Source organism: Equus asinus, chromosome 4 (assembly GCF_041296235.1).
Source record: "Equus asinus isolate D_3611 breed Donkey chromosome 4, EquAss-T2T_v2, whole genome shotgun sequence".
NCBI classification, from domain to species: Eukaryota; Metazoa; Chordata; class Mammalia; order Perissodactyla; family Equidae; genus Equus; species Equus asinus.
Window position 1 is genome coordinate 78610551 of NC_091793.1, and position 15230 is coordinate 78625780.

Here is a 15230-nt window from a genome sequence, read left to right on the forward strand (position 1 = left end):
CTTTAATGAGCACCTACTAAAGGCCAGGCATTATTCTAGGAATTGGAGATAAAAAGAATAAGACAGTTAAGGAAAACCCTTGCCCTCATGAGCTTAGAGTCTTGTGAGGGTGGCTGACAATAAATATACCAATACACAAACTACATAGAGGTAATTAGATCTACGAGAGAAAAAAACATGGCACTGCAGAAAAAGAATATGAGTGGTGGGGGCAAGGCAGGAAGGACCTGGCCAATTATTAAGCTGTACTTCCTTAGTCACCTACGTCCTGGGAGCCAGAGGCTGGGAAATGTCCCAAAACGGAAATAGAAGCCTTCTTCTATTTATTAGATTATTAATCTTCTATTAATACTGTCCCTCTCAGGGACAGTATTAGTTTCCCATCTGAAATTCTGGCAACCCATTTTCCAAAAGAAATACAAATGCCAAAAAAGCACAGGAGAATATGTTCAACTTGACTGGTAACTCGAGAAATGCATGTTAACATAAAGAGTTCAATTTCCCACTTGGACAAGTGGCTAACATCAAAAAGAATTACAACACTCAGTGCTGGCAAAGCTGAGTGAACACACATCCTCCTGCCTGCCGGTAGAATGTAGATCAGGATGACCTTTTTGGAGGAGAGTTTAACAGTGGGCATCAAAATTACAGGTTAGCATATTCTTTGACCCAGACTTCTAGCAATTTATCCTAAAAAAATAAGAGGACAAGCATGAAAATACGAATGTGTAAGCACAGTTATTTTGGGTTGTTTCTAACCAGACATTGGAAATAACCCACGTCTTCAGTAGAAAATTGCTTAAACAAAATATCCACACATAGACTACAGTATAAATAAATCAAAAAATAACATACCTCTATCCTAAGATGGAAAGATGTTCAAAACGTGGTGCAAAGTAGAGAAAATCCAGTTTTCAAAAAGGTATGTATAGATCATCTCTGTTGATGTGGGAAAAAAAAGGACGTATGTGCAACCACCCATGTGCATGCACATCACACGCTCACTACACATCAGAATGCTAGCCGTGAGAGGCTCTGTAACAGGTGAGTTTTACTGTATTCTCTGTACCTCCATGAATTACCTCAACCTTTTACAATGACCATGTATTGCTTTGTCTTGCTCCAGATTTCTTTTCTTTTGGGAGCGGGGCTATGAAATCAGGAAATCATGGAATCACCTCTATCGCCCCACCACACTACTACCCCATGTCCCGAGATCAAAAGCAGCTTTCTACATATGCCAAAGCGTGTGTCTGGTTTTTCAAAGTTTTCTCTGAAAATTCTTTTATTCCACACCCTCGAAAAGCAAAATAAAACAACAGAGCAGACAATTGCAAACTATCTCAGCATGACTAATGAAAATACATTTTCCAGGTGCCAGCCCAGTGGCATAGTGGTTAAGTTCACACGCTCCACTTCGGCGGCCCGGGGTTCAGAGGTTCGGATCCCAGGCACAGATCTAGTGCCACTTGTCAAGCCATGCTGTAGCAGCGTCCCACATAAAGTGGAGGAAGACAGGCACAGATGTTAGCTCAGCGACAATCTTCCTCAGAAAAAAAAAAAAATCCAAACTCTAGGGATGGAAAATAAGTGATCTACAATTTTTTAGCATATACTGATGTTACATTCCATATCACATTTAATCTTCACCACGGTGCCATTTGGTAGCTATCATGGCCCTCCCTGCTTTCACAAATGAGAAAACTGAGGTCTCAAAAGACTAATAAATCATTTAAGGTCACAGAGCAGGTGAATGCTGGTCTAACGGAGAGCTCTTCTCATGGACAGTATTAGTTTCCTGTGGCTGCTGTAACGAAGCGCCACAAACTGGGGGGGCTTGAAACAACAGAAGTTTATTACCTCACAGTTCTGGAGGCTAGAAGTCCAAAATCAAGGTGTCGGCAGGCCCACACTGCCTCTGAAACCTACAGGGCAGAATCTTTCCTTGTGTTTCCTAGGTGCTGGTCTTTACCAACCTTCTTTGGCTTGTTGATACATCATTCTGAACTCTGCCCCCATTGTCATGTGGTCATTTTCTCCTCGAGAGCCTCTGTCTCTGTGTCTCTTCTCTTCTTATAAGGACCCCAGTCATACTGGATTAGGACCTCATCTCACGTGGTGACATCTGCGAAGATCCTGTTTCCCAATAAGGTACCATTCTGCGGTACTGGGGGTTAGGACTTCAACATCTTCTGGGGGACACAATTCAACTTATAACAGGGGCCACGCCTACACTCCTTCCTCTAATACATCCTGCCCACAGCACCACAACCTGTTAATGTCATGTCTGTGTTGTGGTGGGTTTCATATGTCCTTTTCATGACGATGGAAGGCAAGTCTCTTCTGCTTTAAGGCAAAACTAAATCCAACCTATCCGAGGCAGATGAGTTCATGCCCTGCTATCGAGGCTCTGCCTTCTGCAGTGGCTCTCACCAGTCATTGAGGGCATCTCCGAAGTTATTTATTCTTCTGGGTTAGGGTCTGCTCGTGAGCTAAAATACACTCAAGAGCTTTGTAAAGTTAAGAGCACTAGATAACTGTGGAGAGAATGTGATTCACTTTCCCAGAACCCCCATTTGGGTCAGGTAGAATGCCCCATGAGAAGAGGGGGGAGATATGGTACTATTTTAATACGTTCTTGGTATGACTCATTGCCTTTGCAGTCCACTTAGATCAGACGCCAAAAGCAAATTACCAATCCATCATTTCTTGACTGAATCAGTTACTTTTCTTTTTCAGTTTCTGGAACTGTTTCCAAAAGCAGCAAGGGTGCTGCTGAAACCAGTAATCAAAAGATTAGCAAGCCATCCTGCCGACCGGTAGTTTTTAGGCCAAGCATTTGGCTCAGCAAATTGGAAAAGAAAACAGGGCAAGGACCTGCCTGGGTGAGAACCAGTGTGCCCCATTTATTTCACATGAGAAGACACATGAAGGATTGATGCCTGTCTAAGAATATCCACCCAAGAGCCCTCAAATGTGCTTTCCAATATGCTGCCGAGCATAATGCCATTTGGAGGTACATTTGAAACAAGAGAACAACCTCCCAGGCTGTGTTTTTGCCTCATGTTGCAGAATTAGGAGCCTGGACAGGTGAACAGCCTCCTGCCTGCCTTCACCTCTCCATCTCAGTGAGCTGATGGATGGCGCAAAGAGACAGCTGGGACTGCGGAGCCTTCATGGGGCCCCCCACCTGTGCTGCAATCATATGCAAAATGTCAGAGGCCCCCAATGAGCATCAAGCTGTACCTTCCGTGGCAAGCATCCCAATGGCCCTTCACAGCTGAGGGCAGCAGGAGACTGTACTTCCTGTGGCCTTACATAGTACCCAGGGCTGAGAATGGCTAAGACAGACATGAAATTCCCTGTATCATTGGGCCTTGCCAAGTTCCTCCTATGCTAATTTCTCCCACACCCTCCACCTCCAGCACCTCCTCCTCTCTCTCAATACCTTTCTCTCATTCTCAAATCTTCTGGACTTTGATTTATTAACAACTTTCTCTATTATTAAAAAATAGATTAAAAATGATCAAACTATCTAAAGAGGCATTGTCCAATGTGGTAGCCACTAGCCACATGTGATGATTTACATTTAAATTAATTAAAATTAAATAAAGTTAAAGATCCAGTTCCCCGGTCACTATAGCCACAAGTCAAGTGTTCGATGGCCACATGTGGCTAATGGCTATCACACCAGACAGTGCAGATATAGAGCATGTCCATTATCACAGAGAGTTCTATTGGATAGCTCTGGTCTAAAGGATATAAAGGAAATGTCTCCCTCTTTCTTCTGTCCCCAGTCCCCCTCCCAGAGGCGACCCCGCTGCCAGTCTCCTTTGTATCCTCGCAGAGATTTTTTATATGCCTAAACAAGTGTGTGTGGATGCAAACCTCTTTTGTTAAAACAAATGAGAAAAGACCCTAAACACTATTTGGCTCCAGCTTTCTTCACTTAATGAAACTTAGAGATCACAATATAAGTCTACAAATAGTGCTTCATTCTTTTGAGTGGCCTCATAACAATGCACTGTCACCAGCACAACCATCCTCACCCCACCCTCTGTGTGCCAGACTCCCTTCCCTCACACTTTCATCCTACCCCGAGGCTCCATGTCCTCCAACACTTTTCTGACTCTTCCCCTCACCTCTTGCCCTAATACAAGGTTGTTCCTGGTTGTTCCCTGAGGAAGCCAGCTTCCTGATCTTTGAAGTGGAGGCAGGGTTTTCACCCTCATCCACATTCTCAAAGCCTGTCTTCCTCGTGGTGAGTCCCAAAGGAGTTCTTGGGCTTGCTCCCTCAACAGGCCCAGTCACCCTCAGACTAAACCCACTACACCTCCTTGTCATTACCTCCAACCTCCTGGCCCCTCTCCTTCATTCACTGACGACAACAGCACCTGCTTCACTGCCCTCATCTCCTCCCTGAATTCTGCAAACATTCCCTCAACTCCAGGTGGAGCATCCAGCCAACACCTGGCCTCACACATGTCCCTGACCATTTGTCCTCACCCTACCTCGGCCACCCACTCCCACCCTAAATCCACACCAACAAATGAACCCCCTGTGAAATCTTGGTTTTTAGCATCCCACTCTTAGGTTAGTGCCCACACCAACAACTGCCAGCCTAAGTAAGCAAGACTTCTAATCAATGATGACCATTCATTAACCATGCCATTGTCATTATGCTACGTGAAATAAGCCAGTCACAAAAGGACAAATACTGTATGATTCCACTTATATGAGGCACCCAGAGTAGTCAAATTCATAGAAAAAAAGTAGAACAGTGGTTGCCAAACCCCTGGGGGGGGGGGGGATGGTGAGTGGTTTAATGAGTATAGAGTTTCAGTTTTGCAAGATGACAAAGTTCTAGAGATCTGTTCACAACAATATGAATATATTTAACACTAATGAATTATTCACTTAAATTGTTTAAGATGGTAAATTTAACGTTGTATATTTTTTACCACAATAAGAAAAAACAAAACAATTAAGGCTCCACTCTGTGGTGGTGCTGAAGGCATGCTCCCTTCTGAGCATCAAGCACCCCATCGCATCCACAGTCGGCATCCACAGTCATTGGGTGGCAAAGCTGGGAAAGGTTTCCCTCCTCTTGGCATTAGCAAGTCCAAGCTCAAGATTCTTTCTGAAGCTTAGAGTCAACATAGGAAAAATTAAAGGAATTAACTATGGACCAGTTGGGTATTTCCCTGTTCTCTTGAATATTATGCTCCAGCAACTAACTGAAAACCAATGGTTTTTCTAGCTCTGCCTCTCATAATTCATTCACGCTCATTAATACGCAGTTTCTCAGCTGGCAGTGATTTCATGAATTTTTAATTTACATGGGATGAGCGAGAGATTAAAAGTTTAAACTAAAGCTAACAATAGAGAGGATTGTGAGCGTCGTTTTAATCCCTAGATTAAGAATCTCCAAATGAATTCATTGGCATCATCATGTGAACCATCATCTGGGAATTATCAAAGCAACTCCTGGGTGAGTTTTTGCCTTTTGGGTATATTAATAGAGATACACATTTTTTTTTTAACAGTTCCTGTTTTGGGATCATTAAAAACAGTGAAACCAAAGACATTTCCTAACATCAATCTTAATCTTGGAAAAACTCCAAGCCACCTGATAAATGCTCACAGAGATCCCAACACTACAGAAAATCCACAATAATTTGTAGACTTGTGACTAATACATAAGAAACTCATTTCAGCATAAAGGAAAACAGATAAAAAAGCAAATTAGAAGAGAGAAGTGGAGAAATACTGAACTCAATTTCTTCTGGAAATGCAAAGCAAATTCTGGATTATTAATTCTAAAATAAAAAAAGGCAGAAGGAAGAGCTTTCTCTTGAGAATGAGGCCCAACAGAAACACAATCCAAGCCACAAATGTAAATTTCTAAAAGCTACATTAAAAATGTAAACAGAAGCAAGGAAAATTAATTTTCATAGTTTATTTAATCCAATATACTCAAAATATTCTTATATTGACCTGTAATCAATATTTTTAAAAATATTAATAAAATGTTTACATTTTTCTTATAAGTCTTTGGAATGTAGCGTGTATTTCACACTTACAACACCTCTTAGTTTGCACCAGCCACGTGGAAGTGCTAAAATAGCCCCTAGCGGCCACCATATTGGACAGCACAACTACAGAACCAAAGAATATGTGTTCTTCTGACAGGACAGGACTGGCTCTTGAAATCTGAGCATATTGCCAGATTGCACTTTCTAGATTGTTCTCACTGTACTCCTCAAATAAAAGCCAGCAACAGCTTGGGTGGATGCATTAGGCTGCTCCTACAGCTAGACCAGTGTTAATTCAACTTTGATCATTATGGTGCCATCATTTGAAATTTTACAAAATTAGTTTACTACTATTGTTTTCTTAAATTTTTTCAACCATAAATTGACTTTTAAAAAAATTAACCTTATCCTAAACAATATCAGGCTGTGATATCACAAATTTGATATTTTAATTATATTTGTTAAAAGAGCCAATGCACATTAAAATAAATATTTAACACTTAGAAGTTTTTGTGCTCTACCTAAAGCCAACAACAAATTAAATTAAAATTTATTCTCTTTTGTAAATCAGTTAACGGTGTCATCTTTCAAAAGCTTCCCATTTAGCACATGCAATCTTGGATATATTTCTATCTGAGTCCTCTGGCACCCAATATTTGTATCCCAACATTTGTATGTTTGAGTATGACATAGCATCCCCATCAAGAGTACCTACTGTCTGGGCACCACAAACCACAGCAACGGGGCATTTACTCATTTGCATTCAACTGTCCAAAAGCTGCAGAAGTGGGGTAAAACTCTTGCCCTAATGACAAGTGGTGGCTCAGTCCCAGGGGAGCCCCCTTAATAACTAATAATGATGGCAGCTGAGGTTTACTGAGCTACATGCCAAACACTGTTCTAAATTAATATATATTTAATACATATATATGTATACACTGCTGTAAGTTAATATATATGACATATTATACTACATTATATAGTGTGTATATATAATATATATACCTCCTCCTATGAAGGAGGTAATATTGTTTTCCTGCTTTTCCAGATAAGAAAACAAAACATAGAACGGTTAGTAGCTTCCATGGTCACAGAGCTAACAAGTGCTATAGTTGAGATTCAAAGCCAAGAAATCTGACCTCTGAAACCTGTGCTGTTATCACCCAGAGGATTACAAATGGAATAAAGAGATAGAAGTTGGAAAAGACACATGATTTATGGTCACAAACACAAATCCCTCAAAGACAAAATTATCACCCATATGATGTGGAGACTGGGGCAAGCAATATCCTCTACTACAGAGAGGGATCGAAGACAAGCGGAATAATTTAGAATGCCCTCCAGATGTCTTCTGTAAATTACAGTGGAAAACTCATCCTTGTCAGAAAGAAAGAAACAAACATGAAAATTCAAGGGAATAAAGATTTCAATAACACAAAGAGAAAGAGGATGGAAGGACGGATGGATTGATGGCTAGATGGACAGATGGATAGAAAGACAAGTGAGCTCACTTGTATGAGCATTCACTCTAGACTCAAGAGAACAAGGAGAATTACAATTTGGTGACCTTATTCTCCTCACTGAGACCAAAGCTGCAGGGTGAGCTGTGCTGACAGCCTGATCATGTGGCCTTCATTTGCAAGGGTTCTGCAGTCTGGAGGAAGATAAAGATCCACTTACATGTATTCCCTATGGGCAGAGTGTACAGCGGCCGCGTTGCTGTAACGCCACAGGACAATCGCCGATGACAGGACGTCGAGGATGGCATCAAACTAGGAGAAGGAGACAGGACATTAGTGGCTTTCCAGAATTAACAGGGCACGACTGTGAAGACACAAGGCAACTGTTCTGTGACTCGGAACATCTGAGGAGGGACCTCAGAGCAAGGAGGCTTCACGTCACTACGATGCAGATCATTCATCATCCTCACAGTGGAACCTGGGAATCTGGAGCCTGGGGCACCCAACGTCCCAGCCTGGTGGCGGTACCACGGCCCCTCCTCGTACTTCACTCTGCTCCCACAGCCTGAGAAACCACACTCCGTGGTATGGTGGGCTCTGCTCCTGGGGCCCCTGGATCCCAGCATTGTATAGATATTGGGGGTCAGGGGCTGGAATTACACTGTTCTGACACACGTGAACTTGGTTTCCTCATGGCAGGCAAGATAATTTCCTGTACATTCCAAGAAAAGATTTGGGGTGAGGATTCTGTTTTTCTGGCTCTCAATGGGACTGTTCTACTTGGGGCCCAGGGTTGAGGGTGGGGTCACCTGGGGGCTCTGGGAAGTCTGCCAACACTGTGAAATTATATACAGAATTCAATGCTTTTGTTTAAATAATGAGTGAATGTGTGAGGGCGACAAAAAAGAGAGAGAGAAAGAAGGAGGGGAGGAGAGGAAAGAGGAGTGAGTGAGAGTGAGAGTGTATGTGTGTGTCCATTTTTCTGGAGAGACAGTCCACACCTTTCAGAAGATTCTGAAAGGAATCTGCTGTCCCCAAAACATTAAGTTCTCACAACAAAGGGAAGAAGTGCATTTGGGAAGAGGAACGAATACCCTCAGGTACAGGAAACCCTGACACTACACAGGGGGGATGTTTAAAGGAGCTCTCCGTATGAGTCACTGCACCCCAGAGCACTTTTCATTTGGAAAATTGCAAGCAGTAGCGCTCTCTTGAAGGGATGTCGGGCAACTTTACTCAAGTTTTCAACATGCTGAGTCTGTAAAACACCTGAGACCCATTTTCTCTCAGCAGCTCCCGTCAGGACGCAGGCTCAGAAGCCAGTCACCCCTAATCGGGTACAGAATGACTAATCCTTGCGCCAGCAGCCCCTACCTTCACTCCCAAGGCCGCTGCCAGCACCAGCAGATGCTTCACTCCAGTGTGTGCTCGTTTTCAAACCCACTACTCTGAGGGGGAAAAGAGGGCTAAAACTCTAAAAAGCTTCTCTTAACTATCTGTGGAAAATGTGGTCGCCTCATCTGTTCTTGAGCATTATACAGTGTCGTTGCAGTTTACTTCTATTAAATTGTAAGTTTCGATAGAAGCTCTTTTTCCATAAAAGGTCTGTTTGTCATGCTGAGCTCTCATCTGCTAACCACCCTCTCAATCAGAGGCCAGGAAGAGATTCACGGGCTCAGGAAAAACGTGCAAAACTCCATAAAAGTACATTTCAGGTTACTTACTGCAAACCCAAAAGCAGAGGCGCTGTACCTCATAACGGAGACAGCTAAAAAGAAAGAAAATATTATTCAGAATATTTTAAGACCTCATGGAAATTTTCTCATTTGTGAGTATATTAATATACTTGATATGGCCTTTTAAACATCAATGGGAAAGTTCCAAGAGAATAAAATTAAAAATTAACTGTACTTGTAAAATCTGAGAACCAAAACAGATAAAGAGGGAAGTGAAAAGATTGCAGACTCCACCTACAGCAACTTCCCATCCCAGTGTGTTCAGAAGCACCAAAGGACCAGCTTCAGAATGAAAATGCTTAAGCAGTTGTCAATCAAATGGCTGCCGAGACTTTGAGAAGTTAGCAACTGGGAATAGAGAAACTGTATTAAACTTCCATAATGAAAGTGCAACCATCCACACTGTTCCCATAATAAGGTAATTAGTGCTGGTATCAACCTGCACATGCCATCGCTAACACACAGTTGAAAAGAATCTCTTGCCCATCAGAGCTTAAAATCCAGCGTAGACCTCAATTAGACTGTTTAGAAAAACAATAACAAATGATCTTAAGCAATGGATGTCTACAAATGTAGATATAACAATTATAATGAAAATATTGATCCATATTCAAAAATCGATCTACCTCTTTTGAGGCAAGTCAATTGAGCCGAACTTTTGCCTAATTCTGTGATCTGTTCTGTGCCAAAGCAATGCACCGCTTCAAAGATTATTCTCAGTTTGACTTAATAGACGCAGATCTCCACATAAAAGCCATATGGAACAAGCAAAAGTCCACCCTCCAACAAAGAATGAAACCTACCCAATGGGTCAGCTTTGCTTTGCTTTGCTTGGCACCCAATTGTTCCAAGCACAAATGTTGCAAGCACTCATTGATGAGTAAGAGAGGTGTGGAGTGAGGCAGGGAGGTCAATATCCATTTGGACTCCCACTCAGCTCAACACAAGTCCCTTCTCTGGGACCCACTCTCTGTCCTATCCACAAGGTCCAGGAATGGCCCTGGACAGCCATGTTGTCTTTGTACCCCTGCACCTAGCCATAAGAGGGTCATATGAGCCACCGTGAATCAAGCATATTTCATTTTCTAGAAATTAGGAATTGAGACCGAGAGGGACTCTAGTTGGTCAATTATATTGTTGGAACTGAAACTTGTAAACAGTCAGGCTAGGGTTGGCCACTGCTTGCTATAAAGACTGAGGAGCAGAGAGACAAGCAGGTGGTAAACACTGGTTCCTGAAGTTTCCACTCCCTTCCTGAGACAGCCACATGCCAATCCTCAGGCTGTGCGAGGCAAATGCAATCCATTAAATTCCTGACCTTCTTTGTTTTTGACCAGCGCTGCTCCAGGTATCCCTGCTGTTGCTCTTCCTGGCATAAGGAGAAGGACAGAGCCAGCTGTGTGCAGTGACCAACTGCAGCTTTCATGGGTGACACAGCAGTGCAAAGGGGCACCAGGCCTTCCCGAAGACGTTGGCATGTGCCAAAAAGCCAGCAGGTCCCTCGAGGGGTCGCTATAGGACACTGAGCCTGGCTTGCAGTAAGTGCTCAGTAACTGTTACTCAGACTTAACATTTCATAGAAACAAATCGAAATGAGTATCTTTACAACCTGTTTTTAGACTATTTCAGCGGTGTGCTTTTTGTGGGTTACTTCTTTATCAGCAGTGGAAACCTTTTTAACTCCTAACATCTTTCCCAGATGCTCAATATATACAACCAATAAAGAGCTGCCCGCCTGGAGCTCCTGCTCTGCTCTGCCTGCATGGCTGGCCCAGGCACCACGGGACGGAGGGCACAGCTGGAAAAGCCCTCCAATCACCATCACAGAAGCCCGCCCGCCTTCCAAGCAGTAACCCATTACTTTAAAAAGTCTTAATCTAGATATTTGGTAATACCAGACGTTTATACAGTGAGCTATGGATTTCAAAGAGGTGGACGCCCACTTGATTATACCGAGAAACACAAGGAATCTTGTCTCAGAGATTCTGGAATCCGACAAAGGAGATGGTCACAGAATAGCAGGAGTCAATGTCCGTGATTTCCAACACTCTCAGAATTATCCTGGAAAGTTCTGCTTGTGTGAGGGAGTTAAGCCTGCCCAGTGGATGAATAACTTAGAGCACAAGTGGAATATTAAATTGTTCTGTCCCCCATGCGCTAAGCAGAAGGTGAGCAAGAGGGCTCCAGGTTAACCCAGAGCCCCGCACAGAGGGAGGGATTCACACAAATCATTTCCTTATAAATTGGCTCCATCTAATTTCCTTGATGAGATGAAAAGGGAGAAAATACCAAAAATTGCGTGGGGAATCTAGCTACACTGAAGGGCCCTCCACACGGCCTTGGCTCTGGCAGCTTCCCTTTGCGACAACTCCCTGCTTCTCACGATGAAATAACAGCAAATAGTCATTAGCACAAGACTCGAATGGAAGAGGTCAGTAGCCCTTTTAGGGATTTCTGAAGAGAGTCAAATAATAACTTTATTTTCTGAGCTGAATGTGCCACCTCCTAATTCTGGGCTGAGAATGGACTCAAAAGAAAGGGTGAGAGGGGTTTAGACAGCCCCCCACCCCCAGCACACCGTCCCATGGGAAAAGCAAACTGTGGGGTTTTCACTGGGATGTTTCCAACTTCCCTCACATGAAGAAAGGGTTCACTTGGAGACCAGCAGGCCGGGGCCAGGATGACCCACCACGGCAAAGGTTACAAGGTAGGTGGCCCTGGAGCCCCGACATGTACTTGGCTGAGGGTAGCTGAAAGCCACCATAGGTCCAACAGTCCAGCAGTGCCTTTACGGCAGGTGCAAATTCAACAGCGGACAACAGACAAGGGCCCTTCCGACCTCAGACAATTATGCTGCAAACTGGCAAGGTCCCCGAGACAGGCACTTGGACAGCCAGGAAGCGGAGCTCTCCTATGAAGGCTGCTCTCGGTCAAGGCAGGGGTCAAAGAGCTGAAGGTAATGAAATCACCTCAGCTGTCAGCACACGGCGTGGGGCCTGTTTAACAAACACCACGGCTGCTCTGGAATGGAGCGCCCGACTGTCAAAAGGCTCCAGATTCATCTGGATAGCTGTGCTATCAGAATCCCGCAGAGAAATTTTCAAGAATGTTTCTGCTCCTCACGTTTAGAACTTGTCTCCACTGCTCATAACTTAAACGTGCACTCAGGGAGCCCATGGCCACCAAAAGCCAATGAGGCATGCAATTAGAGACCATCTGAGCCCCATTCTCCAGGGAACTGAGGTCTTGGTTTCCTATCTCTTACTCCCCAAGGTGAGAGAGGAGGTAGCCTGCCCTCTGATTAGGCTGGCCTCACACACCCAAAAATGCATACTTAGGATACATCTGGACTCCTCTCCCTTTCTATGCTGTGTTTTCCTTTTTTGTTTTACTAAGACACAGAGTCCTTAAAATGTTCATAAGTAAAATGAAGTTTGGGGCCTACCCAGCATCCATTCCCCATTTGGGGAAAGAGCACCCTAATTCTCCTCTGGGGAATCTTACCCCCACCACCACCCTCACACTATGTGGTTTGAGTGGGATGAATCAAATTATTAAACCCACTCTAGTATAGCCTTGTCTCGTGGCCAAAGTTAATGATTCAAAGATGGCACAATTCGACGTGAGCCAATGAGAACATGCCTCGAGTTTTTGCTAAAAATATTGGGAAGGGGACGCCCTTCCAAGAGGGGATTGTAGAGTTGGTAGCATAAAAATAGGGGCTACAGGTAGCAATTTTGCCCTAAATGGGGAGAGGTTGCCTCAGAATGAAGCCAACAGAGAGGAAAGCCAATATTAAAGAGTAAAGATATAAATCAGACCTCTGATGACACAGACGGAACCTCTGGAATCAGCCCTACCTGAAGGCTACCCCTCTGTTTTTCAAATATGTCAGCCAATAATTTCCTTTAATTTGCTTAAGCCAGTTTGAGTTGAGGTTGTATCACTTGCAGCCAATATGTCTTAACACAATATACCCTGACCCAGCAATCCCATGACCAAGAATCTCTTTTAACACCTAAAAAATGAAAAAACACTTTATATACAGAAGGTTCATAGTAGGTTTATGCCATTTATAATAACGACACACTGGATGCAATGTAAATATCCAGCAGTAGGATGATGAGTAAAGTACGGTCCATTAAAAAAACAAGCTAGATGTAGCTATTTAAAAGTATTTACAAAGAGTGCTGTTGGTTAATGCTTACATTAGCATATTAGTCAGAACAATCATATTGATAATAAACGTAAGTGGCATGTTTCATGCCATCAGTCCTGGGTGTCATGGGAAAGGATGGGTCTGGGTCAGGAGGCATTCTGGCTACTATAGGCGCAAACTTAGTGGGGAGGTCAGATGAGGCTTCACTGAAGAGGTGACATTTGAGCAAAGCCTTAGAAGAGAAGAGGGAGTAAGCCATGCAGTCACCCAGAGGAAGAACCTTAGTGCAAAGGTCTTAAGGAGGAACGCCTGGCATGTGAGAGGCCATTTTGTCTGAAGCAAAAGGGAACAAGAGGAAAGTTATGTGAGATAATAGATTTATTATTTGAACAAAAAATAAGGTAGAAATGGGCAAAATATAGGACGATGTATGTGATATAACTAGCTTTACAGAACAACTATGTTTAAAAAATGCACCGAAGGGCCAGCCCCACTGGCCCAGTGGTTAAGTTCAGTGCACTCCACTTCAGTGACCCAGGTTCAATTCCTGGGCACAGACCTACACCACTCTGTTAGTGGCCATGCTGTGCTAGCAGCCCATACACTAAAAACAGAGGAAGTTTGGCATAGATGTTAGCTCAGGGAAAATCTTCCTCAGCAAAAAAAAAAGGGGGGGGGGGCGGCCAGGCCTGTGAAATAGTGGTTAAGTTTGGCACGTTCCACTTTGAAGGCCCAGGTTGGGTTCATGGACGCAGATCTACACTAGTCGCCAGCAGGCATTCTGTGGCAGTGACCCACAAACAAAATAGAGGAAGACTGGCACAGATGTTAGCTCAGGGTAAATCTTCCTCAGCAAAAAGAAATTCAATGACGATATAGTCTACACAGAAATCAAAATATAACGACGTACACCTGGAATTTATCTGTTATAAACCAATGTTACTTCAATTTAAATAAATAAATAAATGCATTGAAAACTACTAGAAAAAAAAAATCCCTCAAACGGTAACAGTGGTTAATCTTTGGTGGGTGGGAATATTTGAGTGGATTTCTTTCCTTTCTACATTTTTGTATTTTCCACATTTTCTACAACCATCACATATGACCATTCAAATCAGAAAAAGAAATCTATTTTATTTGAAGAAAAGAATTACCCCACTCATAATAATATGGTCAAAGATCTAAAACAGAACAGCAGAAAGCAGATGTATGATGCACACCTGGGAGGAGGCTGCACTGTGAGCTCATGAACGCTGCTGGCTAACAGGAAAGTAACCTACCACGTGCGTCGTTATTACATCTGAGTGTCTGCAATCCATCTCCCTAGGCCAGATTACCCACACGAGCAGGTTGCTAACGCCCCAAGGAGTTCACAGGAGCACAGCAGAGGCCAGCTGAGCCAGGGTATGAAACATAAGCAGAATGTCACTCCCTGGGTAAGGGACCTCCTGCCTCTCAGGTTTTTGCTTGTCCTACACTCTACTGTCATTTACGTGTCAAGGGCGTAATAACAGCTAAACTCCCAGAAGCACGCATACAACAGAAGTCTTAAATAAATATTTGTACATGTCTGGTTAAAGACCAGACCTTCTTTAACTAAGTCACACTCAGGCCAGAAAGCATGTCAGCTGGAAACTCAAATTCAAACAGAAAGACAGCTGGAAAATGGAGCGGACCCGGGCAATCCATTGTGAGAGCAAAGCCAAATGCAAATCATGCAGCTGAATAAGCAGCAGGCTTTGAGGGAGGGCTGTGGAGGTTCAGACAAAGGGCCTTGGAAAGGCAAAGAGAGGTGAGAACGCCAGCAAGGCAACTGAGGGTCAAGGCCGAGAGCCCCTCA

The 15230-nt window shown here is 43.4% G+C and overlaps 1 protein-coding gene across 1 annotated transcript in view; it reads right to left on the bottom strand.

Annotated features, from left to right (window-relative positions):
• The window catches only part of TMEM163 (transmembrane protein 163), a 221482-nt gene that overhangs the window by 77389 nt on the left and 128863 nt on the right, over positions 1-15230 (bottom strand). The window contains exons 3-4 of the mRNA XM_044769034.2: positions 9220-9263; positions 7716-7807 (exon numbers count right to left, since the gene is read on the bottom strand). Of these exons, the coding sequence (XP_044624969.1) occupies positions 7716-7807; positions 9220-9263 (136 nt within the window). The remainder of the gene's footprint in view (positions 1-7715; positions 7808-9219; positions 9264-15230) is intronic.